Source organism: Danio rerio, chromosome 7 (assembly GCF_052040795.2).
Source record: "Danio rerio strain M-AB ecotype USA chromosome 7, GRCz13ab, whole genome shotgun sequence".
Lineage (NCBI taxonomy): Eukaryota > Metazoa > Chordata > Actinopteri > Cypriniformes > Danionidae > Danio > Danio rerio.
The window spans coordinates 3,432,258-3,460,240 of NC_141027.1; the positions used below are offsets into that span (position 1 = coordinate 3,432,258).

The 27,983-nt window shown below is 42.7% G+C and overlaps 3 protein-coding genes and 1 long non-coding RNA gene across 4 annotated transcripts in view; all 4 read right to left on the reverse strand.

Annotated features, from left to right (window-relative positions):
* The window catches only part of LOC147842925 (uncharacterized), a 959,952-nt gene that overhangs the window by 174,793 nt on the left and 757,176 nt on the right, over positions 1-27,983 (reverse strand). The gene's annotated exons all lie outside the window — the stretch shown is intronic.
* Positions 1-27,983, reverse strand: part of si:dkey-88n24.9 — a 203,030-nt gene that overhangs the window by 67,013 nt on the left and 108,034 nt on the right.
* On the reverse strand, positions 1,615-13,194 carry LOC147842931 (C-type mannose receptor 2-like). Its single transcript, XM_087260435.1, has 5 exons — positions 13,166-13,194; positions 12,969-13,007; positions 12,518-12,871; positions 4,317-4,664; positions 1,615-4,161 (listed from the first exon to the last, which is right to left on the reverse strand). Exons 2-5 carry the CDS (start codon positions 13,003-13,005, stop codon positions 3,800-3,802), a joined length of 1,101 nt encoding a protein of 366 aa, XP_087116561.1. The 5' UTR covers positions 13,006-13,007; positions 13,166-13,194; the 3' UTR covers positions 1,615-3,799.
* Positions 19,809-21,807, reverse strand: LOC147842932 (C-type mannose receptor 2-like). Its single transcript, XM_087260540.1, has 4 exons — positions 21,765-21,807; positions 21,319-21,672; positions 20,689-21,039; positions 19,809-20,532 (listed from the first exon to the last, which is right to left on the reverse strand). Exons 1-4 carry the CDS (start codon positions 21,799-21,801, stop codon positions 20,171-20,173), a joined length of 1,104 nt encoding a protein of 367 aa, XP_087116666.1. The 5' UTR covers positions 21,802-21,807; the 3' UTR covers positions 19,809-20,170.

Here is a 27,983-nt window from a genome sequence, read left to right on the forward strand (position 1 = left end):
CGTAATATAACAGCATGTCACCTAGTGATAAGCACAAGTGATTTGGCTAAATTAACATTAGAGTGAGAGGCGTTCATCTAACAGGTCCATTTGCAGGCCCCCCGGTCTGGGGGGTCCAATTTCGCTATACGAAAGTGCAGTGACAAATAAAGGCTTGATTGATTGATTGAATAGCACCCTCCTAATGGATACTGGCTAAGATGAAATGACCAAGCATCCAGCCCCAAATATACAATCTCATTACAGTGTTTTAACAAGAGAGAAGTTAAAGGCCTACAAGTCTTTGGATGCCAACAATGTTGTTCTGTGTGGTCATGTGCAAGAAATAATGCTCCATGATTACCAAATTCAAAACTATGTAACGCTAAAAAAATTGCGGTTCTACCCAGTCAAAGACAAGGAAAAAAGACAGACCTAATAGCTAATGTTATACAAGCTCTGGGTAATCATCAATAAGCAAAACACCTGCATTCTGACAGCAGACTGCACCTGTTAAACAGGGCATGTGAACTTACACAGAGGTAAAGTTGGTTTTATATTCACACATTCAGACTTTCTTCTTAATAATATAATTTCACTCTAAATAGCGAAATCATATTAGAATATTGTTCAAATTGTTCAATTGTTCAAATTACAATATTGTTCACAGTCAAATAAACATTTAATGAATGTTAATGTTGTTTTCAAGTCACAATTGCAGGTTATTTCAGACCGAATATTCAAAGTGTCGTGGTAAACAATATTGGGAGTGTGTCACAAGTTATCACTGATAGAATGTGTGAATATAAAACCAACTTTACCTTAATAACGTACGCTTTCACGTTTCATTCTTAGCATTCAGTGTCCGCAGTTTAATTAACTTTATATAACAGTTTTTTTGCTGAAATCGTTGCTCCAATCAAAAGCTAGAAATGTGTATTATTCAGCATAACGTGAACTTAACTGATATAACATTTTCGACTCCAGGCAGTCCATCACACAACATACCCCCAACTATGTACTTTGCATGTTTAAACCCACGAGTTCTTGTTTGCATGAGAATTAGTTGCTCTAACAAGGAAGCTAGATAGCTGACCTTCGTTACACATGACAATGTTGTCATCTTTTTTTAAAAGACTTGCTGAAAGACGATTCTGGATATAAAAAAAATAACAAACATGTTATCTCTCTCTTTGATCACAGCTTATAGACCCCTAGGACCCTATGTCAATTTTCTAAAAGACATTTTTACCTTACTAGTTAAAACTGATAAAATACTAATTGTAGGAAATTCCAACATTGACTCCAGGCTGTCCATCACACTCCAAATGCAGTTTTAGACTCCACAGTGGTCATCTGTCTACCCATACAGACAGCACTCTCAATGCTTTGTTCACCCTTTTGTTTTTTGGTTTCCTTAGACGTTTAGAAAATCACTACATTTACATTTACATTTACATTTAGTCATTTAGCAGATGCTTTTATCCAAAGCGACTTACAAATGAGGACAAGGAAGCAATTTACACAACCAAGAGCAACAATAAATAAGTGCTATAAGCAAGTTTCAGGTCTGTAAAGTCTAAGAAGGGAAGTATTAGTAGTATTAGTATTTATTTATTTATTTTTTATTTTTTTGTACAGTTAGTGTGATATTCAGAGAGGCAATTACAGATTAGGAAGTGTAGTGGAGACTAAATAGTTGAGTTTTTAGTCGTTTCTTGAAAGTAGCGAGTGACTCTGCTGTTCTGATGCAGTTAGGGAGTTCATTCCACCAACTGGGCAGATTGAGCGTGAGCGTGAGCGAAAGTGATTTCTTCCCCCTTTGGGATGGAACCACGAGGTGACGTTCATTCACAGAATGCAAGTTTCTGGAGGGCACATAGATCTGCAGAAGTGAGAGCAGATAAGAAGGAGCAAGGCCAGAAGTCACTTTGTAGGCAAACATCAGAGCTTTGAATTTGATGCGAGCAGCAACTGGCAGCCAGTGCAAACGGACTAGCAGCGGAGTGACATGTGCTCGTTTAGGTTCATTGAAGACAACCCGTGCTGCTGCATTCTGGAGCAGTTTAAGAGGCTTGATAGAGTTAGCTGGAAGCCCGGCTAGTAGAGAGTTACAGTAATCCAGTTTGGAGAGAACAAGAGCTTGAACAAGGAGTTGAGCTGCATGTTCAGATAAGAAGGGTCGGATCTTTCTGATGTTATAGAGTGTGAATCTGCACGATCGAGCAGTTCTAGAGATGTGGTCAGAGAAGTTTAGTTGGTCATCAATCGTTACTCCAAGGCTTTTAACCATTTTGGATGCAGTAATGGTTGCCCCGTCCATCTGGATTGAAAAGTTATGGTGTAGAGTCGATTTGGCAGAAATAAACTATTACCTCTAATTTCAACAAAAGCACTCACAGTCTCAGATCTAACCTTTTGACGATTAGAAAACTACTTTCCTCATTAAACAAAGCAAAACAGATCAATCTATCAAAAGACATTTCATTTACATATTTGATTTCCCCTCCCCCACATGCCGCTTTCAAACACTCTTAGCCTTTATACATTTCAGGAAGTCCTAAAATCCCAGTCCCTTCCCCCCATTCATGGATGACAACCATAGCCCAGTAACGCTATTCTGGTTTATGAAACACCTCAAAGAAGTCATTCGCCTTTCAGGCTTTCCTCCATATTCATACCAACAGTAACTTCATTAGAATTAAAGCAGCCACCACAGCAGCGCTAAAAGGTCTCTCACAGCAGCAAACACAGACCCTGGGAAGCTGGTCATCTGATGCCTTCAAGACCTACATACGTCTCAGGCAGTGCCACAAAGAAGCCCAGAAGATCCTTACCAGGCGACAACCACCTTCCGGCATCCAAGAGCAAGGACATGACTCAGCCACTTCAAGCATCTAAGGGCGAGGGCATGACACAGCCACTTTTTTCCCCTTTCTTCCTTCCAGCACTAAGTACTACTCAGCTTTTCCCCCATATCACTCACCTAAAGGCTGATTTTTACTTCTGAGTCAAGTGCCCATATATGCTCTGCTGCAGCCTTCGCATGATAGCATAGCTTTCGCCGTGGATGATGCCAATGTGTACCTCTCAAAAACGTTGAACGTGGTGTATGCCTAATAAAGTCTACAGTTTTTAATTTAAAACTTTAACAGGTTCTTATTTTTATGACATAATACTTTTGTATTTTAAAAATAAGTATTTATTCATGTTTTTGTTAAAAACCTTTAGAAAATATTTTGGTACAATAACAAGTGTGGTTATGGTGACCACCCGACAAGATAATTCAGCTAAAAAAGTGCTTAAAATGTCACTAAAATGCAGTATTTAAAGCTTATAATTAAATAGAAAATGACGTGAATAACTGCAAAAAAAGAGAGATTTTTTTAGGCATTTTAAGAAAAAGAACCTCCATTTACACCAGACTGGCTACTAGCCTGTGATGTTCTTTTTATTTCATGATTTAGGATCAATCACATTTTATACCCAAACTTCTCTTCTGCCTTTCTGAATAAAGCAGATTTCATTCAGCTGAGACACAAATCATGATTTACTGAAGATCTGCTGCTCACAGAATCACATTCAGCAAAACAGAGAGACCAAACACCAGCAGATCTTGAAAACAGAAGAACCTTAAATCTTAAACAATGGTTTCAAAACTTTAAAAGCAGGTTATATAATGTTAAATAAAATACAGAAATAAAACTACTACTTTTAAAGTACAAACAGCAGATTCACTGAGAACTTTTACAAGAACAAATCAAGCATACACAAGTTGAAAACACAGTGAATGTAAGTAAACACACAGACACATCTTCTCTCAGTAGTTAGTGCAGATGAAGTTGAGTCTATGAGATTCAGGAAGGCTGATCCAGGTCTGATCTCCTCCAGACTGAACTGCTCCTTTTCTGTTCTCCAGTTTGCAGTTTTCCGGTGTGCTGCCGTTCCCTGGAGCCCAGTTCTGATAGCACACCATGTCTCCAGTGAGCCAGAGCCACATGTTCACGCTGCAGAAGTTGTGTAAACCCAACCACACTGCCTCAGTAGACGCCAGTTTAACCACGTTCATCACCTCATACTGCATCTCCACTGACTGAACCGAGACCAGATCCACATGATTCTGTCTGCAGTATCTCAGAGCTTCAGACCACGACAGATTCTGCTGGATCACAATCAGTTTATCTGGACACAAAACAAGCAGAAACTAGAGAGAGACTGATCAACAACAACATGCAGAACAAACACTGTGGAGGAATTTGTCATGTCAGACATGTAGAGTCAACTTTAAGAGATCTGGAGCTGATGATGGATTGAGTGTGTTTGCAGGATCTGCTCACCTTCATGACACACAAAAGTATACTGGCTGTTACAGGAGATGTCATGCCATTTTCCCTGAGCATGTTGATTCATTCCTACGCACTTTTCATTACCTCCATAATTATCAGGTTGATGGGTATCCCAGTATCTGAATGAGGAGTTGCTCTGATCTGACCACTGCCATGGGTCACTGAACAGACCGATCCAGACTGCAGATCCAGATGAGTTTCTGTCATTAATGAACTTCTCCAGCTGTTGACTCTCATTCTGGTTCCTCACACTGACCAGATCAATGTGATTCTGTCTGCAGTAACTCAGAGCATCTCTCCAGTTCACTGTCTGATTGACAAACACCAGTCCTCTGCTCACTTTAAGAAAATCAAATGGAAACATTTTTCTTGATCAGTTTATTTTCTATTAATCAATAACTTTCTTTTACTCTTGAAAACATATTTTGAGGGATTTATTTTTACATGCACAAACGTTTAAGGTTACAGAAGTAACCCTTCGTTCCCCGAGGAGGGGAACGGAAGTGCTATAAGTGGATTTGATCTTTGTGAAAATCTACGAAATGGGAGGATTCGGATCAGAAGCCGCTTGTCTGGAGAGTATTGAACAGGCCAATGAATGCAATGAATTGGCAGCGTAAGCTTGCGCAGGTGTCCTTTTAAGCTGAAGAGACTTTCAAACAGCTAAGGGACAGTCATTATAGCAACGGAGTATAGCACTTCCGTTCCCCTCCTCGGGGAACGAAGGGTTACTTCTGTAACCTCGAACGTTCACCTTCGGTTGAGGAACTCCAGTGCTATAAGTGGATTTGATCTTTGTGAAAATCCACGAAATGGGAGAATATGGAAAGCGCCATAATGACTGCACCTTACCAACGCCCCCGATGAGGGGACAGTCAAGCAAGCGTGACGCACCCACATCATGGGAGGCGCGGTCCTCCAATGTGTCCCTGGCCCTAATTTATCCTACTTTAACAGAAGTTTTACGGATTTAGATATATTTTTTGGGAAGTCGTGAGCATCTAGATAATTCTAGGAAACACGACAGTACGTTGGGAAGCGTGCAATCCCGATAGGGAGGACGCTGCGGAGGTCATCCGTTACCCAAGGGGGGATAGATGGCAGAATTTACATATGGACTAGCCCTAAAAAGGGGGAGTACGCATAGCAAAAGAGTGGTTAGCGGAGAGGGAAGACACGGGTCCGCCCGGGGGGGGCTTAACCGTGGCGGAATAAGCATATGGGATCGCCTAGTGGGGATCACGCACAGCAGGCACCTATAACCAACACGCGGGCTGACCAGCGGGCAAACATACAACGTAGTGGGCCAGCAAGTGACTCCTCCGCTGAGTCAGTGCTGGGGGCCACGGAGGAATCTGACGGTGAACTTTACTGACAGATAAAAAGGCGCACGTATCTCCGTGTTAGGGAAAATGGTGCAGCAAGCATGTCTCAACACCCTACCGAGTTGTTTTCTCAATCACCAAAGGGTTACCTAATACCCTTGAGGAAACTGACTCCACTCCCAGATTGTAAAACCTTGCAAATGTGTTGGGTGTCGCCCAGCTCGCAGCTCTACAGATGTCTGTTAGAGAGGCGCCGCGTGCACGCGCCCAAGAGGATGCAACGCTTCGAGTGGAGTGTGCACGCACTCCCGTTGGACACGGCTGAACTCGACTCGAATAAGCGAGTGAAATGGCATCCACACTACAGTGGGATAATCTTTGTTTCGATACGGCACTTCCCTGCTGCCGACCGCCATAACAGACAAAGAGCTGCTCAGATGATCTAAATTTCTGAGTACGGTCCACATAAATGCGCAGAGCGTGAACTGGACAAAATAAAGAAAGGGCTGGGTCTGCCTCCTCCGGGGACAGCGCTTGCAGGTTCACTACCTGATCTCTAAAAGGGGTGGTAGGAACCTTAGGCACATAACCCGGGCGGGGTCTCAGGATGACGTGAGAGTAATCCGGCCTGAATTCCAGGCACGAGTCACTGACCGAAAATGCCTCCAGGTCCCCGACCCTCTTGATGAAGGCCAACGCGACCAGCAGAGCTGTCTTCAGGGACAGAAATCTTAGAGATACTGATTTGAGTGGCTCAAAGGGATCCCAAGAGGGCATGAGAGGGGGACGAGATGGATTAATTCGCCTAGCACCCCTAAGGAACCGGATGATGAGGTTATGCTTTCCCACGGTGCCGCCAGCTACCGCGTTATGATAAGCGGAGATGGCGGCCACGTAAACCTTGAGAGTGGAGGGCGACAGCCTGCTGTCCAACCTCTCTTGAAGGAAAGAGAGCACAACACTAATCTGGCAGTTTCGGGGGTCTTCTCTGCGAGAGACGCACCATTCAGTGAATAGACTCCACTTCAGGGCGTAGGCGTGCCTCATGGAGGGGGCTCTTGCCTGAGTGATGGTATTAACCACCGCAGTCGGTAGGTTACCTAAGTCTTCCTTGCGTCTAAGGACCACACATGGAGGTTCCAAAGATCGAGGCGAGGGTGCCAGATGGTGCCCTGTCCCTGAGAGAGTAGGTCCTCTCTCAAAGGGATCCGCCAGGGGAGGGCCGTTGCGAGGAGTGAGAGCTCTGATATCCAGGTCCGGTTGGGCCAAAGGGGCGCAACTAGCAGAACCTGTTCCTCGTCCTCCTTGACCTTGCACAGTAACTGCGCGAGCAGGCTCACTGGGGGACTTGCGCATTCCCCGAGGCCAGCTGTGGGCCAGTGCATTCGTGCCGAGAGAGCCGTCGGTCAGGGAAAAAACAACTGGCAATGAGCGTTCTTGGGGGAAGCAAACAGATCGATCTGGGCCTCCCCAAATTGCGCCCATATCAGCTGAACAGACTCGGGGTGGAGTCTCCATTCTCCAGGGCATAACAGCTGTCGTGAGAGCGCATCGGCTGCACGATTGAGCGTGCCTGGAACGTGAATGGCGCGCAGCGATTTTAGCCGCAGGTGACTCCAGAGGAGCAGACGGCGGGCGAGCTGAGACATGCGGCGAGAGCGCATACTCCCCATACGGTTGATATACGCCGCCGCCGCCGTACTGTCCGTCCTGACCAGCACGTGTTGCCCCTCCAGCACCGGTAAAAAGCGAGGGAGAGCGAGGAACACCGCCAACAGCTCTAGGCGATTGATATGCCAATGCAACTGGGCACCCTTCCACAGGCCCGCAGCTGCATGCCCGTGACACACGGCCCCCTAACCCGTGTTGGAACCATCCGTTGAAACAACAACATGGCTGGACGCCTGTCCTAGAGGCACACCGGCCTGTAGGAACGAGTGGTCGTTCCAAGGGCTGAGGGCGCGGCGACACAGCGCAGTAACAGAGACCCGGTGTGTGCCTGCCTGCCATGCGCGTCTTGGGACCCGATCGTGATGCCAGTGCTGCAGTGGTCTTATATGGAGCAATCCGAGCAGCGTGACGGCGGCTGCGGATGCCATATGCCCCAGGAGCCTCTGAAAGAACTTCAGTGGGACCACTAGTTGGCTGTCGAGCTCTCTCAGACAGTTCAGCAACAGGCGAGTGCGTTCCTCGGAGAGGTGCGCTACCATGGTGATCGAGTCCAGCTCCATCCCGAGAAAAGAGATCCTCTGCATGGGGGTGAGTTTGCTCTTTTCTTGGTTGACCTGAAGCCCCAGTAGGCAGAGATGTCGAAGCACCTTGTCCCTGTGCATAATCAATTGCTCCCGCGAGTGGGCCAAAATCAGCCAGTCGTCGAGATAATTGAGCATGCGGATGCCCGCGAGCCGAAGGGGTGCTAAGGCACCCTCCGCGAGTTTGCTGAAGACTCGCGGAGACAGAGAGCCCGAAGGGGAGGACCTTGTACTGCCACGCTCAACCCTCGAACGCAAACCGCAGAAATTGGCGGTGGCGTGGAAGAATGGAGACATGGAAATACGCGTCCTTCAGGTCTATGGCTACAAACCAATCCCGAGGACGAACGCATTGGAGAATGCGCCTCTGTGTGAGCATTCTGAATGGCAGCTTGTGCAGACAGCGGTTCAAAACACACAGATCTAGGATTGGTCGTGACCCACCGCACTTCTTGGGTACGATGAAGTATGGGCTGTAAAACCCACTCTCCATCTCGGCTGGAGGAACTGGCTCGATTGCACCCTTTGCCAGGAGGGCAGCAATCTCCTCTCACAAGACAGGGGCGGACAGGGGGTTGACCCTGGAGAAATACACGCCCGTGAACTTGGGGGGCCGTTCCGCAAAGGGAATTGCGTAACCGAGTCTGATTGTGCGTATGAGCCACCGCGAGGGGCTGGCCCGCGCTAACCAGGCAGGCAGAGCCCTCGCTAATGGAGTCATCACTACAATCGCTGACGTACCAGCAGTGGGGCAGCGCGGAGTGGGTGTGCTGATCCGGGAAGCACGAGGGTCCCGCGGAAGAGCTGGAGGAGAGCGATTCGCTCTGGCTCCGCACCCTGACTCCGGAGAGGGGGCTGGAGGGCTGAGGGAAGGGAGACCGTCCCCCCAGCGCTCGTGAGCCACTGGTGAAGCACATAGAATCTGCGAGCCGGAAGGCAGCGCATCCCGGACGGGCAGAGTTCATGCTGTCACCACCGGGGAAGGGGAAAAGTGCTCTTTCATTGATGTTTTGGTGGCACTGAAAAGTACTTTTGTAATTGGAGCCCCGCCCTCCAGCGGGGAAAGAGCAAGTTTCCTCTTCTCCAGATGGCCTGTCTCAGGGACGCTTCGCGGTCCGTTTACCGGACTTAACGGCGCCCTGGGCAGGGGGGGCTGCCTGCTTTGAGGTGGATTACGGCTGCAACGATAGATGACATTGCCCATCGCATCCGACTGCTCTTTCACCGCCTTGAATTCCTGGGTGAATTCACCGACGGTGTCGCCGAACAGACCAGCCTGGGATATGGGCGAGTCAAGTAAGCGAACTTTGTCAACATCGTGCATATCGGCCAGGTTTAGCCAGAGGTGGCGTTCCTGAACCACAAGTGTGGACATCGTCCTCCCCAGCGCACAGGCGGCGGACTTAGTTGTCCGAAGAGCATAGTTGGTCGCGGTGCGCAGCTCATGTAGTAAGCCTGGGTTAGACCCGCCCTCGTGCAGCTCGGCCATCGGGCATCGCATGCAAAGCAGAAGGAGCCTGGCCCGCAGCCTTATAAGCTCTGGCTCCGAGGGAGGCCGACAACCTACAGGCTTTGGACGGGAGGCGGGGCAAACCCCGCCACGTAGAGGCGCCACGCGGACAAAGATTGACTGCGATAGTGCACTCCACTGACGGGATCGCCTCATACCCCCTGGCAGCTCCGCCGTCAAGGGCGGTGAGGGCGGAGGGACACGCAGCATGGGCAGAGAAAGGTGCCCTCCAAGACTGCGTGATCCTACTGTGCACTTCCGGGAAGAACGGGACGAGAGGCTTCGAAGGCTTCGCCATCTGGTCCTCTACGTAACATCAATCTAGTCGGTCCGACAGCGGAGCTGGGGGATGAACCAGCTCCAACCCCACGGCCGAAGCAGCCCGGGAAAGCACGGCTAACATGTTCGCTTCAGGATCCGATTTGACGGCGCTCACCTGCCCGGAGGGGGAGAGCGGGTCCGGATCTTCGTCGGACAGCGAAAGCCCACCCTCCGATGCCACGGAGGACATCTGATCTCCGGTGTCAGCGAGCGTGAGAGCTACCATTTGGTTAGACGGATCACTCCCACTGCCCGAAGCTTGGATGGAGCGCCGTGAGGAGCGAGAGGTCCGCGAGCCCGTGGGCGGCGGATTATCTCCCTCTGGAACCCTCAGATCTGTCCGAGCGCCCGCTGCTTTTTTAGAACAGGAGGCAACTGGGGTGGCTCGCTCTCTTACAAAAGTTAGCCACGATCTTAGCTGTGCAACGGTCATGGCTTTGCAATGACGACATGAACCGCCCGCGAGCACCGCATTAACATGCTGGACCCCCAAACATGCAATGCAGTGATCGTGTCCATCATCCGGAGCCAGGAAACCCCCGAATCCAGAAACGGACAGTCGGAGCGCCATCCTGAAAAGGACGTGCTGCACGACTGTGTTGCTCTTTTAGGAAAGTTGCAACAATGCGCACCGCTCTGGAGGACCGGACCCAAAGAACCGCAGGCAAGGGAGAAACCCAGCTCGACCGTCTGCCGCTGCGAAAACCCACTCTGGACCGGGAGACACTTGTTCGCTCTGAAGTGCTGAATAGCAAGAGGAACCCTCATCAACTCACTCAGAAAGGATCTGAAGCGAAAAGGATGGCGTTTGCTCGCTCCAGGTGTGCTTATTTGCTGGGATAATTGGCAATGCAGCACACCTGCGCAAGCTTACGCTGCCAATTCATTTAATTCATTGGCCCATTCAATACTCTCCAGACAAGCGGCTTCTGATCCGAATCCTCCCATTTCGTGGATTTTCACAAAGATCAAATCCACTTATAGCACTGGAGTTCCCCAACCGAAGGGGAACATCTGCAGCCTAAACTATCGAACATCATTGTCTAATTTTACCTGCAGAGCTTATGGAATTCCACACGAGGCACGACCACGAGAATTGTCCAACACTAAAATAATAATTGCCGTGGACTTTTCTTTCTTTACCAGAGTAACTCCACACAGAATGTCCAAGTTTTTAATATGGTGTATCTTGTGGCTCTATATTCATGTTTGGTGTGATTTTAAATGCCTCTGTGTTATGGGTAAAGTGGTCCTAATTTTACTGTAATGTTTTACAATCTTCCTTGTATCTGTTAGATCTTTTCTAGATACTCCACTCCAGGGAAAATGTTCTCCACATCAACTCAAGACTAGGCAAGGGTCTTGATGAAGCTTTTACGTCCCATTCACATGGGGCCTCAGTATCAATGCTTGACAGAGGGTGTGTCTGTAGTTGGGGCTGATGCGATCATCATAGCAGCGAAGTTAATCAAATTAGTCAGCAATAGGCCACTGTCTGAGCTGGTGTATTTGCATACAGCAATCTGATTGTCTGACGCTTCCATCGGCGCTTGAAAAGTTAAGCAAGTCCCAACTTCTGCAGCGAGCAATGCCTCTGAAGTGGCGCCGACGGATTCACAGTGCAGTTCGGCAACACCTGAGGTCACCCATTCAAAGTCAATTGGATGCGTTGAAGCTTGTATTATAAACAACAGTGTCTGTGCATATTTATAAATCTACAGCCTTAACCTTAACTTTTTACCCTGGATAAATATTAAAGGATTTTTACTATATTTGCATAGCAATATTCGTATTTCGAGTCAACTGTCTATTTGAACGATCGCTGGAAGATTCGTATGCTCAGTTCTAAAGAGTTGATTCTTTTGAAGTCCTCTTGAAGTTAATGTTCAACTCCCTGTGATGAGCTAATTTATACATGGACACCCTACATGGCAAACATTGTAGAGCGGTGGGCTGACACCTGATTGATCCGGGCCAGCAACACTGATTGGTGTGCTTTGCTAAGAGGCTGTGAAGGAGGAGCTGTTTAGTTAAAGGTGTAGTCCTCAGGGAATATGATTGTCAATGATGATGACTTAGCCTTGTCAATGATCTGCCTATGCTCCCCTCAAAATGAATTCATGAAACTTTACTATGATATACTTAGACTTTAAGTTGTCTTTTAGATCATGATTTAGTTTCTATTTCTATTTATTTTTGTTTTCCAATTAGATTTGTCAAATATTAAAAAAAACATTCTCATCTTTATTTTTTCAGAGCTCTTTTTACAATGTAGATTGTGCCAAAGCAGCTTAACATAGGTGACGATAAGAGAATTCAAAAGCCACAACAGTATTTAAGATGGAACATTTCAGCAAACTCAAGTCAATTAATCTATTCTATTCTATAACGTTTTTACAATGTAGATTGTGTCAAAACAGCTTAACATAGATGAAGCTCTAGTAAACTGAAACTGTGCCAGTACAAATGCAAATGTCACTGCTGAAAGCTGAAAATCATAGAGTGGTGTAGTAGTATGGTAGAATGGTTAAAACTGATTCAGTTTAGTTTAGTATAAATGTTACTATTAAAGGCAGATCAACTCCACTAAAGCTCTTTCACAGAGACAGATACTAAAATACCAGCGGATATATAAAACAACATTATAAATATTTGACTTAAATTGTTTTTGTTTCACATTTATACCAATTTAGATTGTTTGTCATTATCACATATACATTTCAATTTGAAGCTTCATTAAAAAAAAATAAATAAATAAAAGTTACTTTAGAGGTTTTTACTCACTGTAGCAGATGAAGAATGAGGTGTCACTACATGGCTCATCAAACCACTGTCCATTTCTCATAACAGTACAATTATCCTTGCCGGCTGGTTGTCCAGATGCCCAGTTCAGAAAGAGCGCAGGGTCACCTGAAGACCAATACCATTTATAAGCACTCATCTTCTGAAGACCAATCGAGATAATCTCAACACCTCCATCTTTCACACTCTTGTTCATCTGGATCATGTCGTTCATGTTGTCAGTGGTGGCCAGATCTGTGTATTTCTCTCTGCAGTATCTCTGAGCTTCAGCCCAGGTCTTGTTCTCATTTATAAAGTGATACTGACGCTGAACACATTCAGATATGGAGCAGAGAGCTGTGAAAGACACACTTTGCTTTAATGCTTTCCAGAACAGAGTCAAACCTAATGAAACTATAAACCATACAGTACATAAAACTACAAACACACTCACCAATGAGGAGAAGAGGGAAATATAGAGATTGAGCCATTTCTGAGGAAGAGAAATATAGACTGTCAGATTCTTTCTGGAATAAAAGGTATCAGCTGGTTAAAGAAACAAAAGCAGAGTGCACAATCAATAAGAACATCAACATATGGCAGAAGTGTTATTAATCCAGATAGAAGATTGTGAATGTGAGTAGTTCTTACCTCCTTGGTGGCGTTTCTGTTCTCAGTCTGATGTTTCTGTCTGCAGCTTCAGAATAGGTGATTATTCTATATCTGCACTCATCCGTCATTCAGCATCTCACATCATTTGCTTACCACACTAAACAAAGGACTTTCTCATTTTCTTCCTTATTCATATGTTTTTCTGTACTTCTGTGGAAGTCTGTTCATTTGAATAAAGTCATGAAACTAAAAATAATACAATACTTCTTCACATAAATATCCACCTCAAAAAAATATTGTGGTATTTTCTTGCTTCTCCTTTCCATGTTTTATTTATTTATTTTTTATTTTATTTTTTTTCAGGTGAATTGGTTGTCATTAATTTTCATCTATTTTACCAGTAAAAACACTTTCTGTTGTGCTGTTTGTATTTTATCTTAGAGGTTATTTCCAAACTTCAAAAAATAATGTACCTGTGGTTTTCACATATGCCCGTTGAACTTAATAATTGGATGAGGAGTTTAGATTTAGGTTGACGGTTAACTGTAGATTCAGTGAGTTTGACTCTTCAGGCATAAACGATCGGGTTTGCAGCACTAATAATTTTCCAGTTTACTGCATTATTCTTCTCGTTATGGTGCACTCACACTAGGCACAGATGCCTTGAACCAAGCTTGGGTCGTCCTCCTGATGACCCACACTCACACTGCATATATACATTCCGAGCCCAAACAAGCTTATGTTATCAAAGCGTTTCTTCTAAAAGTTTAGAAGAAAACAAAAAGTGAAGTGTCTCTCGCTCAATACAATGGAGGTTGCTTTATGTTTATAATTTTTTTTTTGTTGGTATTTTGAGTCAACTAGGACACATAGGCGAATATTTTGCCAAACAGATCTAAAGATTTTGACGCTCATAAAATGTTCATGACAATATCGCGCTGGAGGTATAAGGAGGTTTGCTGAAGGAAACAATTCTGGATATAGTGGTCAAACGTGTCCTCACATGGAGAGCCTACTGTGCGTACACCCCTAATAACTTACCCATCTATTTTCATTGAAATTAACACTTTTTTTGTGAATGTGAGAGATTTCCTTTTAATTTCTTTCATTTTTAACAATTAACAAGTTGTAGGAATTATGAAGTGTCAACCATTATAAATGCCAATGAGAACTATATAACTATAAAAGCAATGTCAGAGAGACATAAAGGAGGGTTTATCTGACACACAATCAACAAGTCTTAATCATCTTTTTGGACACTCCTTGGCATCATATCTGGCGAGAGGGTGCTCGCTGCAGAGCCATTTGAGGAGAGCTGAGCTCCAGCGAGGGGGAGCATGAGCTGTCGCTCCTCCTCCTGTAAGCTGTTTTAATGCGTACACCAACCCCACCCCTAACCCTACCCCCAGTGACATCAGTCGTAGAAGAAGTGCAAAAAAGGTGGAGCTCAAGCTTAAGCTCCCCCTCGCTGGAGCTCAGCTCTCCTCAAATGGCTCTGCAGAGAGCAACACTTGTATCTGGCACCTAAACTCTGGAACAGCCTTCCTAGCACAGTTCGGGAAGCAGACACACTCTGTCAGTTTAAAACTAGATTAAAGAAACATCTCTTTGCATTAGCATACACATAAAACACAAATGCTGTTGAAGTCCAAATCTTTTAAAGGATTGTTAGTCTGCATTATTTAGGGTAACCAGAGGTGGGAACACTTCCCTAAAGATATTACAAGTTGAACGGCATCTGCGCTTATGTTAGTCTGTTTTTAATTATTCCAGAGGTTTCCAGGTCCAGGCCGTATCCTGAGCAGCTGCTGTGGTGGTCATGGAGGAGTGGCGAGCATGAGACTGATCCTGAGCTTCTGTTTGCCCATAGAAGAAATGGTCATGCCCAATTGAGTCTGGTTTCTCTTGAGTTTTTTTATCATTCACTTTCGCCAATTGGTGAAGTTTGTTCCTCCGCTGTCGCCACTGGCTTGCATAATTCAAGCTTTTGAAGCTTTAGTATCATCTGCTACAGTGTTATACTACCCGCTTGTTAAGTGTGACGTGACGCGAAGCGGCTTCCTGGTCCAAGCGCTCTATTCAACTGTATGGGGAGAGTCATTCGAGATAGAGCGAGTGTAGAGCTGCACATTGATGGATTTGCTTCACAGTGTTTGGAATGTCAGTATTGAATATTAAACCACACAGAACTAAACTAAACTGAATTTCAACTCTGAAAACTGAACTATACTGTTTCAATTTACTATGGTCTTCTATGTAAAGCTGCTTTGACACAATTTACATTGTAAAAGTACTAGAGAAATAAAGATGAATTCAATCCCCTAGCAACAAGTTTTGAGCTCCCAAGGAACAAGCTCTGTAAACTAAGATCCTAAAAAGTATTTGTAATAAAGTTTGTTGGGTGGGGAGAAGAAGACAGGGTCAGCGATATCAGGTAAGCACAAACTTTTTATTTGTACTGTGTTGTGCTGGGCACTCATGTGCATGTCTGTGTGTGTCGAGTTTGTGAATGGTCAGGCTCTCCTCTCTCTCCTTCTCCTCCCCTTATGAAGGTGTCTCTCTGGCCCAATCACTAGAAAATACAGGTATTAATGATTATTTATGATTAGACCACTATCCAGCCGCCGGTGTCTCCGCTTGCTCTCCCCCCTTTCTGGGTGTTCGATCATGCCTTCCCCACCACAGTATTATATATAATTTAAAACATAAATATGACTCAGGGCACCAAATTGCCAATCACGAATCATCATTAAGTTCAAGTTTAATGTAGCACGTTTCCAACGTTTCCAACTGCTACATGGCTGCACAAAATGCTTTGCACAGAAAATGGAAACAAACAGTATGGACATAATACACAAAACAGCAATAGACACAATGTAAAAGAGAGCATAAAAGATGTAAAATAGATTTTACAAAAACAGTTTAGTTTCAATGCCTAAAACAAGAAAGTACTAAACTATGTAAATAATTCTGCCTAGATAAAAGATGCTACCACAAGTACAGATAGCACCTGATCCTCTTGAATTGCCCAAATGGCAGATGCCATATCCTCTATAATTCTCTAATTGTTCAGAGTCTCACTGATGGCCGGCAGAGCCGTGTGACCTCTCAGTGCATCTGACCTCCAAGAATGGCCACAGCCACCCCCAGGGCTGCAGGAGCTGTCTAATCTACCACGTGAGGTCTAAGAGTGGCCACTGCTGCCACCAGAGCTACAGATGCAAGAGCCATCGATGCAACTGCCTGATCCACTAATGCCTCCTGATCCACTTATGTTTTAAGGTCCAAAGTCTCCAGACCAACTGGGTTTGTCTGATGCCTCCTGACAAAACCCCCAGATCTGTTGCAACTCCACACTCCAGGGGTCTCATGTATCAACGCTGCGTATGCACAAAAACTTTGTGTACACCAGGTTTCACGCTCAGAATCGCTCACGTTTGGATTTACTAACGATGAACTGAACGTGGGAATGTGCGCAGCTTCACGCCAGCTTCATGGCTGGCGTACGCACAGTTTTTTGTGCGTGTCTGTTTTATTTCCATTGGCGACTCGTAGAGGCAGTTGTGTTAAATTCCTCTCTACAAAGTGTCTTTGAGCCTTGCAATGGCAGCTGTATGAGACGGGTTCATCTAGCAGGTATATAAGGTTTCCATACCATACAGTTGACCAGCTAAACATTAAAGCACAATTTGCAGCGGTCGCCTGTTTTCTCAATGTAATCGGAGCGATCGACTGCATGCACATTGCTATAAAGACACTATCTGAAGATGAATTTGCATGCGTGAATTAGAAACATTTCCATTCAATAAATGTGCAAATAAAAATATGACGCACAGACTTATTAATGATTCCTACTTGTCTTTCTCGTGATAAATAGTAGGCAAAATCTGATATGTATATGAAAAAAGAAGAAAGAGTTCATCAGACGGTGGATTTCATGCTCAAATGTGTCAAAACATGTTGACTACGCCTTACGAGCTGCGCCACTGAGACTGATATGGGAACTACAACATTTTACACCTATAAATCACACTATTTCTTTTTTTAATCCACTCAGTGCGATGTTAAGACCCAACTGTGTCAACCGTATCAGCTAAACTCTCCCACTCTATTTATTTCTTTTGTTGTCAATTCCGGAGAACAAACTTGTAAATAACACAGTTTTTCTCCGGTCTAACTCCAAAAGCAGCACCTCATATCCACATTATATTCAAAGTTCCTCTTTTTGTTTACTTTTGCCATTGCTTTTTCGTTGGATTTTGCCAAAGTAGAGTCATTAGCATATTCATACAGGGGAGGAGACAGGGAGGGGTTTTGTGCTCGTGCATGTTGCGCTCAGTTTCACGTTAATTCGGATGTACAAAAGAATAGGCATGGGATTCGGCGTACGCAGTGTTTCATACATCTGATTTTTTTTTCTGCGTACACACATTCACAGCTTTGTGCGTACGCAATGTTTTAGTATGATTTCCATGCAAGTCTTCGTACATGAGGCCCCTGGTCCTCCACAGCTCTACGTTCATCTCAGGTACATGGTTCTCATTCCTGCTCAGTTCTGCCTCCACTCCACCTCCCTCCTAGATGGTATTGAGAGCATCTGGAAGCCACTCTTAGAGGGGGGCTTTGTTGTGATTGCCGATGGTATTTCTTCCAGTGGAGAATATTTCCTTTGTCCTGCTGTACTACAACTCCCAGAAGTCTTTGCACCTATCTGACACTGACACACACACACACACACACACACAGCTGAAGCTCATGATTGACTGATTACATAGACTATTTATACACCACACATTCACACACACACACATTGCTGAGTCTTTTTCTCCTTATTTCTTGTCTTCCTGTGTTATTGACTTTTGGACTGTTCATATTATGTTTTAGATTCTATGGCTTTGGCCATGTCCACACTAATGTGTTTTCATTTAAAAACGCAAATGTTTGTCTCCGTTTTGCCCTTCCGTCCACACTGAGAAGCGTTTTTAGGAAACAAAAACTTATCTTTTAGAAAACGCTCTCCAAAGTGGATAGATTTAAAAACGCCATTTTCGTGTCGTAGTGTAGACTGTGAAAACGGAGTCTTTCGAAAATGATGGTGCGTTTTTTGTCATGTGACACAGTCATGTTACTAATTAGTTTACTTTAATTTTGTTGTGATTATGAGTTTAGTGATGTCGTCCTTACTGTGAGGGTAAGTAGCGTCATCAGCAGGATACTGTTCTTTAAAGCGGTCCAGTATATCGGTGTGTTTGTTTTGGCACGTCTCCCAGTCTACATTTCCCTCTATCCTGACTAGTCTTCCAGTTCCTGCTGCTGAAACACATCCCCACAGCATGATGCCAACACCACCATGTTTCACTGTAGGGATGATATTAGCCTGGTGATGAGCGCTGCCTGCTTTTCTCCAAACGTAACACATTCACTCCAAAGAGTTCAATTTTAGTCTCATCAGAGCAGAGAATTTAGTTTCTTATGGTTTGAGAGTGGCGACGCAGTGGCGCAGTAAGTAGTGTTGTCGCCTCACAGCAAGAAGGTCGCTGGTTCGAACTTCGGCTCAGTTGGCGTTTCTATGTGGAGTTTGCACATTTGCATTTGCGTGGGTTTCCTCCAGGTGCTCCGGTTTCCCCCACAGTCCAAAGACATGCGGTACAGGTGAATCGGGTAGGCTAAATTGTCCGTAGTGTATAAGTGCGTGTGTGTACGTTTTCCAAGAGATGGGTTGTGGCTGGAAGGGCATCCGCTTGAGTCACTTGAACAGTGCAGTGTAAATGCGGCCTGAGACTTATGCTGCAACTTACTTCTCTGGTCAGGTCTGCATCTCCAACTCTTTGATTTATCCGAGTAATGGATGCTGTATATTTACTGTAACATCTCTGAATTGGCAAAGATTTTATCAAAGCCGAGAACCAGATCAGCATATGCAAGTGAAATTGTAAAATATTACAGTAAAATTGACATCAATCACACAGACACATTTAAAATGATACCAAACATGGATATAGAGCCACAACAGCTCCAAAAAGGAAAAATCCAGCTTAAACCAGCCTAGGCTGGTTGGCTTGTTTTAGCTGGTTGACCAGGCTGGTTTTAGAGGGGTTTTGGCCACTTCCAGGCTGGTTTCCAGACATTTCCAGCCTGGTCTTAGCTAGTCAGGCTGGAAAGTGACCAGCTAAATCCAGCTTGAACAGCCTGGTTTAAGCTGGGCATAGCTGGTTTTGGCTGGGCTCCCAGCCTGGCCAAACTGGTTTAGCTGGTCAGCTCCCAGCCTAACCAGCTAAGACATATTCAACACTTTTGACACCCTTAAATGTTCATAAACATCATCATGCTGTAGTTTTAGGAGGTTTGCTGAAGTTGGCAGCTGAAGTGCAGTGAGGGGTTTGCATCTTTGATGAACTATGACTGTTTATGTTTGTTGAGAAGTAAGAGTAATTAATAAATTTATATGAAATTGTTGTTTAAAAGTGACATTGTGTCTACAGTTTCATGTTTGGGCACACTTTGCACTCATGCGGAGTCTGAACCCAACTAATTCCCGCTTTGGCACTCCTCTTCCAACCAGACCAGAGCCAACCAACTGCACCACACCGCACCACAGCGGGGTGTGGCATGGAGCACTCAGGCTTGGTTTTGATAGCCTAATGTGAGTACACTCTTTGATTAAACCCGATTTGATTCAGGTGATCATAGATCATATTTTACTGAAGATCTGCTGCTCACAGAATCACATTCAGCCAGTCATTTATATTGATCAGAGCAAAACATGAAGACACCAAACACCAGAAGATCTAGAAAACAGTTTCTGAAAACAATTAAACAGACTTGGACATAACTAAAATCTTCAACAGAAGAGCCTAAAATCTTAAACATTGGTGTCAAAACTTTAAAAGCAAATTATACTAGATAGATAAAATACAGGAATAAAACTGTTGGCTACTTTTAAAGCACAAACAGCAGGTACACTCAGAGCCTATACAAAAACAAAACAAACATATAAATGTTAAAACACAGTAAATGTGAGTAAACACACAGACACATCTTCTCTCAGTAGTTAGTGCAGATGAAGTTGAGTCTGTGAGATTCAGGAAGGCTGATCCAGGTCTGATCTCCTCCAGACTGAACTGCTCCTTTTCTGTTCTCCAGTTTGCAGTTTTCCTGTGTGCTGCCGTTCCCTGGAGCCCAGTTCTGATAGCACACCATGTCTCCAGTCACCCAGAGCCACATGTTCATGCTGCAGTAGTTGTGTAAACCCAACCACACCGCCTCAGTAGACGCCAGTTTAACCACGTTCATCACACGACGCTGCATCTCCACTGACTGAACCGAGACCAGATCCACATGATTCTGTCTGCAGTATCTCAGAGCTTCAGACCACGACAGATTCTGCTGGATCACAATCAGTTTATCTGGACACAAAACAAAGCAGAAACTAGAGAGAGACTGATCAACAACAACATGCAGAACAAACACTGTGGAGGAATTTGACATGTCAGACATGTAGAGTCAACTTTAAGAGATCTAGAGATGATGATGGATTGAGTGTGTTTGGAGGATCTGCTCACCTTCATGACACACAAAAGGAAGCTGCCATTTACCACTACACAAGTAGTCACCCCATCGCCCCTGAGTGAACTTTTCAGTTGCTGCACAGTGTTCATGATCTGGAAGACTAGGTTTGCCTGATTTCCAGTATCTGAATGAGGAGTTGCTCTGATCTGACCACTGCCATGTGTCTCTGAACAGACCGATCCAGACTGCAGATCCAAATGAGTTTCTGTCATTAATGAACTTCTCCAGCTGTTGATTCTCATTCTGGTTCCTCACACTGACCAGATCAATGTGATTCTGTCTGCAGTAGTTCTGAGCGTCTGTCCAGTTCATGGACTGATTGACAAACACCAGTCCTCCGCTCACTGTAATCAATGAATGATTTGATTAAATAATAAATGACTTGATTAATAGGAGCATAATTAAAAATGCTTGTTATCAATGGAGTGTGTTGTTATTTGTATTGATTTTAGAGAGATCTGCCACAGCAAAACTTCAGACAAACATAAACAGAATCATATAATGTGTTATTATAAAGCATCTTTTTATGACACAGGCGGTATCTACATGTTTAATTTTCAATATTATTATCATTAGTAAAGCAATATAATGACTTAAACATATTCAGCATTATGTGTACTCACTGTTGTAGCAGATGAAAAACCAGGAGATATTACATGCTTCAACAAACCACTGTCCATTACTCATAACAGTGCAATTATCACTGTCGGCTGGTTGTCCAGATGCCCAGTTCAGAAACAGCACAGGATCACCTGAAGACCAGTGCCATTTACTGTCATTTATACCACGAAGACCAAGCCAGACACCTCTATCATTCACATTCACACTCTTGTTCAGCTGGATCATGTCGTTCATGTTGTCAACAGTGGCCAGATCTGTGTATTTCTCTCTGCAGTATCTCTGAGCTTCAGTCCAGTTCTTCTTCTCATTTATACAGAAATATCGACGCTGAACACATTCAGATATGGAGCAGAGAGCTGTGAAAGAGACACTTTGCTTTAATGTTGTTCAGAACAGAGTCAAACCTAATGAAACTATAAACCATGGATAAAACTACAAACACACTCACCAATGAGGAGAAGAGGGAAATATAGAGAGTGAGCCATTTCTGAGGAAGAAACACACTGAAAAACTCAAATCAGGATCCAAACACGATTTACAATCATCAAGATGACATTGGTTAAAGACTGTAGATGTGTGTAGTTCTTACCTTAGAGCTGGTGTGTTTCTGTCCTCAGTCTGATGTTTCTGTCAGCAGCTTCAGACTGTGATTATTCTATATCAGCACCCATCTCTCATTCAGTACATCACACAATTTCCCCTTTTTTGCATATTGAACATTCGTGAAATAATATATATATATATATATATATATATATATATATATATATATATATATATATATATATATATATATATATATAAAGACAGCAAATTAATTCTGAAATGTTAAATATAAACTAACTAGGAAAAAAGTATTTTAAACGTAGTTTTCATTTTAAATTTCAGAATTTCATTTGTATAACCTTTTGTATCACATTTGTTTATAACACAGAAAACCCCTGTTCATATTTAGCTTTCTCTATATTAATGTTTTGTCCTTTCTCATATTTGCATGCTGACATCAGTTTCATTCAGGATCAGTCACGAATGTAGACATTGAGCAAAGTATTATTTACATGTGAACTTTAATGATGTACTGTATGCTTTATTGGTCACAAATAAATACCTTCTGTGATGTAATAACAGGGGTTTAGATGTTATGACATCTGTTTAGTGAAGGGATAATCAAACTTTATTGTATAAAGGACCAAAAAAACAAGTATCATTTATGGCCATGGGCTGCAGTTGGCTTGGGTAATTTTCAAATAAATGTTATAATATTTAAAAATGAATACAATAAATAAAATAGTCAAAACACCAGGCAGGGAGGTCAGGGTAATCAAGCTCTCTTCTCATGTCAAATGTTGGACTTTTTATAGGCACCACATAATGGGTCTCAGGTGAGATGACCCACCCACAAATCAGCAACCATGCAGGCTCTGCAAGTCACAAAAAAAGAACCAAAACAAACAGGAACACTGTTGCTTTATCAAACTCTCATTTTGCCAAATTTACAGGGAGTTTCGCTTCCAATAACCAAGAGAATAAAGCGTGAGCACGCTCCAGATTCTGTTTCCAATGTAACAACTGTCATCTAAATAAACTGCACAACCCGAAATTCCCAACATAACCGAATTCATTAACCTGTAAGGATGCACCCGATACTTGGTCGTATCGGACATGAAAGGCCGATCCCATGCACCGATACCACTCAGCAGTACTTCAATGCATGGATGTGATTTGTTGTCCTACCTGACCTCAATGTCTAATGTATTATATATAAATTATATTCATTTATAAAATACATTATTAACAAGTAAATAGGCTACTGAAGAATAAACCAAATATGCAATATGATCATTGCATAATTAGTGATCACAGCTAAACAAGCTAGCACTCATTTTATTTATAAACTTTAAATAAAAAAAATAAGTATTGGAACATTATGAAAAATCTAAAGACTACAGGCTAAATAAAAGCTTCTCGCCAGAGCTGAACATCAATGCCGTCACTGCGCACGTGCAGTTTACAGCTCTGTATAGATTAGCCAGCCTATACAGATCACACAATCTCAATAAACACCAGGTAAATGTAGAAATATTTTGATAAGTATCGCTAATGGAATATTTATATTGATATGATCTTGCTTTTGGTTATTTGCTAGCTTTGAGCTCTTTATGCTCTCTCTCTCTCTCTCTCTCTCTCTCTCTCTCACACACACACAAGCCGGCAGTTGACATGCGCTGCATAAGAGCGCTATAGCCTACACACACTACACAGCATACACTGGCAATATGACAGTGTAACGGGGAGACTGACACGGAGGGATCCATTTTGCAGTATTTATTAAGTCACACTTAAACATCAACACCTCGCACGGCTGTGCGGACATACAACATACACATCAAAGGGGAAGTAGCAGATAACAGACACAGTGTGATTACCAGGCTTGGGTCAGAGGCAGGCAGCGTGATTCAGAGTCCGTGTAACAGGCTTTAGTCAGGGGCAGGCGGCGAGAATCAGAGTCCGAGGAAACAGGCTTTGGTCGAGGGCAGGCAGAAGACAGAGCAGAGTCGTGAAACGGGCTGTAGTAGTAATCAAGCAGGATAGAACGCTCAGAAATGCTGGCCAGGGCTAAACAAGACTTCACACAGTAGTGTGTGTGAGAGCTGCTTATATGTGGTACGTGGGTCATTAGTGGAATGGAGAACAGGTGTGCTGGAATCAGGGTGAATGGATGACGTAATGGTTAGAAGTCCGGAGATGGTGACCTCTGCTGGCCAGCGAGGGGAATGACTGGGACCGAGTCGGTGACAGACAGGTGCTAAAATCGATAGGACCAGTTTATTTGTTGCTTGTTCCTTTTTTAAAATGCCCTTTATTTTTTTTTTAAATCTCTCAAGTTAATATTGGCTATCTGGTAACAATCTCCCTCAGAGATATTGGAGTTCAATAACATGGTGCGCAGTAACTAACACCGTCCTGTAAATTTATACACTGCATACACAGGTCTGCAGCTCTGGTGTGTTATGAATTGCATGTTTTAAATGACAGCGAGATATCCTACATTTAGTTGTTACTGTACAATATACATTATAACACAGTACACAGTAAAATAATATTTTTTAAATATCTTGTTTATTTTGCATAATGGCAGCCTATATAACCGTTAAGCTTAAATAGGCTAAGCTTATTTTTTTATTAATATTAAAAAACATTATTTGTTTTCGTATATTTTTTTATCAAACAAAAAAAAATGCAATGAAATTTTCATTCTATTAGAATTAATATAATTATTAGTCTACACAACTTTACATAACATTGGCTCTGATTGTGTTTATACAGAAATCCTACAGATAGACTTTTCGGCTCAAAGACATTTATGCCTGTTAACTTCAATGCTGTATTTTGACAGATTTTGCAAAGGCTTCAGCTATTGTGTCAGCTGGTACAAGCCTCCGTTTTGCGACTTGACTTGTGTGGCGTCTGTGTATCGATGTCTGGATGACAGCGAGAGCGAGATCAGATCAGACCTCTGATTCAATGTGTGGCAGCAATTCACAGTTACTTTACTGCAATTTTCGAATATTGGCTTATCTAAATTAACTTTTCATTCGATTGAAAGCCGAAATATTGCCAGACAAAGAAGCTTTCAGTTTTTGAGGAGAACGACTTCAGTGGTAAAAGATGCGTGCACACACACACACACAGGATAAACTCTTGTATACGTATTCATTACTGTTTTTTTTTTACATTAAATGCATATTAATCAAAAGCAAAAAAAAGAAGAGCTGAACTTCGGAAAAAGTAATTACTGCGTTTGCCATTTATGCATCCCCAATATGCAATGCCAAGAGAGTGTCAGCAGGATAACTTACACTGCACACACTTTGTGTAAAGTGTAAAGTCATGGACGCATGTAAGCACAAGGATAACTAGTCCTTTAAATGTCCATGCTTAATCATTAATAGATAAGGTCTGGATTCGCAGGGTTATCAACAATGTGTGTATATTTTTGGCTTGGAACAGCCTTCAGTTAAAAGATGTGTGTTCATCCTTGCATCAGGCAAAAAAAAATTAACAAACTTCATTGGAAACCAAATCTATGAAGTATCGGTACTCGGTATCGGCGAGTACACAAATGAAAATACTCGTAATGGTATCGGTTTGTAAAAAAAGTGGTATCGGTGCATCCCTATTGATCTATAAAACGTTGTCGGCGTGTTTTGCAATCTGATTCTTATTACAAAATAAAAGTAATATCCAGAAGATGTCACAAATGCAGTAATCTCTTGCATTCTAGGTGTTAAGGGAACCTGCCAGTAACCCTTTAATTACTTAACAATTTTGCCTATATCTAATGGGTGACAGTATGTACATTTTTAATAAAATCTGATTAAATGACACCATTTGAATTTAAATATTTAATTTAAGTTAGCTTTTTTTTTAGCTTAACAATATAGCAAACAAGCAAAAAAAAAATCACAATCTTTAAACCCATCATTTTCCCTCTCAGATGGGATGCCGGGCCAAATCAAAGTTTACCATGGGCCAAGTTTGGGCATCTCTGGTTTAGTGTGGCCTATACGTTTGGCTTTTCTACTTTGCTGATGAGCCTCTTTTTATCTTACATCTAAACATCAGTAACAAATGAGCAGAAAACACCATTGGTTTGTGGAAATGTTGTGATCGGTAGATTTGGCTCATCTGAGGTTGATTTGCTTTTTTATCTCCAAAGTCAGATGGGAACAGAAATGTAAAACTAAAGAGCTGCTTTAAAGTTCAAATTAATCTAATGGAAAGTACAACAATATTCCCCTAAACACGTACTTTGCATGTGTAACCCGCGAGTCCTTGTTTGCATGAGAATTGGTTGCTCTAACAAGAAGGCTAAAGAGCTGGCCTCCATTACACATGCACATGACATCGTTTTTAAAGACTTGTTTACAGACACTTCTGGATATTTAAAAATAAGTTATCTCTCTCTTAAATCATCGTGTATAAACCTTATGTCAAGTTTCTTAAAGAGTTTTCTGATTTTAATTTTGACTTACTAGTTAAAACTGATAAAATACTAATTGTAGGAGATTTCAACATCGACTCCAGGCAGTCCATCAACCTCAATATCCTCTCCAAATGCATTGTTACTCTTCACAGTGGTTGTCTATCCATACAGACAGCACCTCTCAATGCTGTTCACCCTTTTTTTTGGTTTTTCTTAGATACTCAAAAAAATCACTATAACCTCTAATTTCAACACAAGCATCCACCCTTTATTGATTAGAAAACTACTTTCCTCATTAAAAAAGCAAAACAGATCAATCAGGTGTAACGGGTCCCACACGAGTGGAATCCGTCCTGCGTTGTGTTGTTGTTTTTCAATAAAGGACTCCAAACCTCTTACCGCTTGGCACTGTCTTTATTTTCTGCACAAATGGAAAATGTGTTGAAAACATGCATTCTGTGATTATGATCTTCATTAAACAACCGTTTAATGTCTCCATTAACCACGAGACAACCTTCTCTCAGCTCAGAAGGAAGTGAACTGCGATAGCGATTTCTTGAAAGAACATGTATTAAACTAATCTGCTTAACATAAGACTAAATTAATATTAATGACATGAAATCACAAAAACTACCAACAATACAAAAACATACCTGCACAAATGGAAAATGTGTTGAAAACATGCATTCTGTGATTATGATCTTCATTAAACAACCTGTTGGCACACGAGGAGTAATTACAGCATGCTAATATGTGCTAATCTCACTCACAAATGCAAACGATCTCAATCACAACCATTTAGAACCACAGTTTCATATTTCCACATCACAGAGTATGTTTAGCGAAGCAACAAACATTTTAGATTTAAAATATACAATCAACCGTCAATAATATTACCGTTTAATGTCTCCATTAACCACGAGACAACCTTCTCTCAGCTCAGAAGGAAGTGAACTGAGAGAGCGATGAGCGCGCACACGAACGAGTATACACTCTTAAAGTGACAGTACACTTGAACAGGTCCTGAAAGTCACATACAAGCATGAACTCAAAACGATAAAATAATATATATAATAATACAAATGAAGTAAATTAAAATTATACTCAATAGAAAAAAGGATTTTGAGTGAAAATAATATTACCAAAATAACTCTGTTACATTCACCCCTCCTTATTTTCATCAAAATCTTTCAATGTACCAAAAAGACATTCCCAGTGAACACGATACTAGCACAAGTGACTCGCAAATCTAATTCACGAAACCAACATAAAAGTTACCTCAATTTCAAGGTTAAGGAAAACAAGAGGTTGATCAAGTCTCAAATTCCCTATAAGTTAATGTGATGCCTAATACACCACACAGCACTTGGCTCTATTAAACTTGACTTGTCACAAACAATGTCAGTACATTAAATTACTAAGACTTCAAAATGAATTCTCAATTTAAACAACTTGAACTTTTGAAACTGGCATCTGCACCATAGATTCAATCAATCTGTTTACAGATTTAACTATCCTTCCAACTCTCGTTCTAACAGGCTTGACAAGATCAGCATTTTCAGCACCTCTCGACGATGGATCACTGCACAGTAAGTCAGGAGAGCCAGGTAAGTATTGTGCAATTTCATTTGAATCTTGTTCATGTTTCTCATTTGTAGGCAACTCATCGGCAGCACCAGG

Excerpts from the sequence above, each read along its gene's own strand:
- LOC147842932 (XM_087260540.1), bottom strand. The coding sequence starts at position 21,801 with ATGGCTCACTCTCTATATTTCCCTCTTCTCCTCATTG. Across the intron at positions 21,673-21,764 it reads TTTCCCTCTTCTCCTCATTG|CTCTCTGCTCCATATCTGAA; the intron begins GTGAGTGTGTTT and ends TCTCTTTCACAG. Across the intron at positions 20,533-20,688 it reads TCCTTTTGTGTGTCATGAAG|ATAAACTGATTGTGATCCAG; the intron begins GTGAGCAGATCC and ends TTTTGTGTCCAG.
- LOC147842931 (XM_087260435.1), bottom strand. The coding sequence starts at position 13,005 with ATGGCTCAATCTCTATATTTCCCTCTTCTCCTCATTG. Across the intron at positions 12,872-12,968 it reads TTTCCCTCTTCTCCTCATTG|CTCTCTGCTCCATATCTGAA; the intron begins GTGAGTGTGTTT and ends TGTCTTTCACAG. Across the intron at positions 4,162-4,316 it reads TACTTTTGTGTGTCATGAAG|ATAAACTGATTGTGATCCAG; the intron begins GTGAGCAGATCC and ends TTTTGTGTCCAG.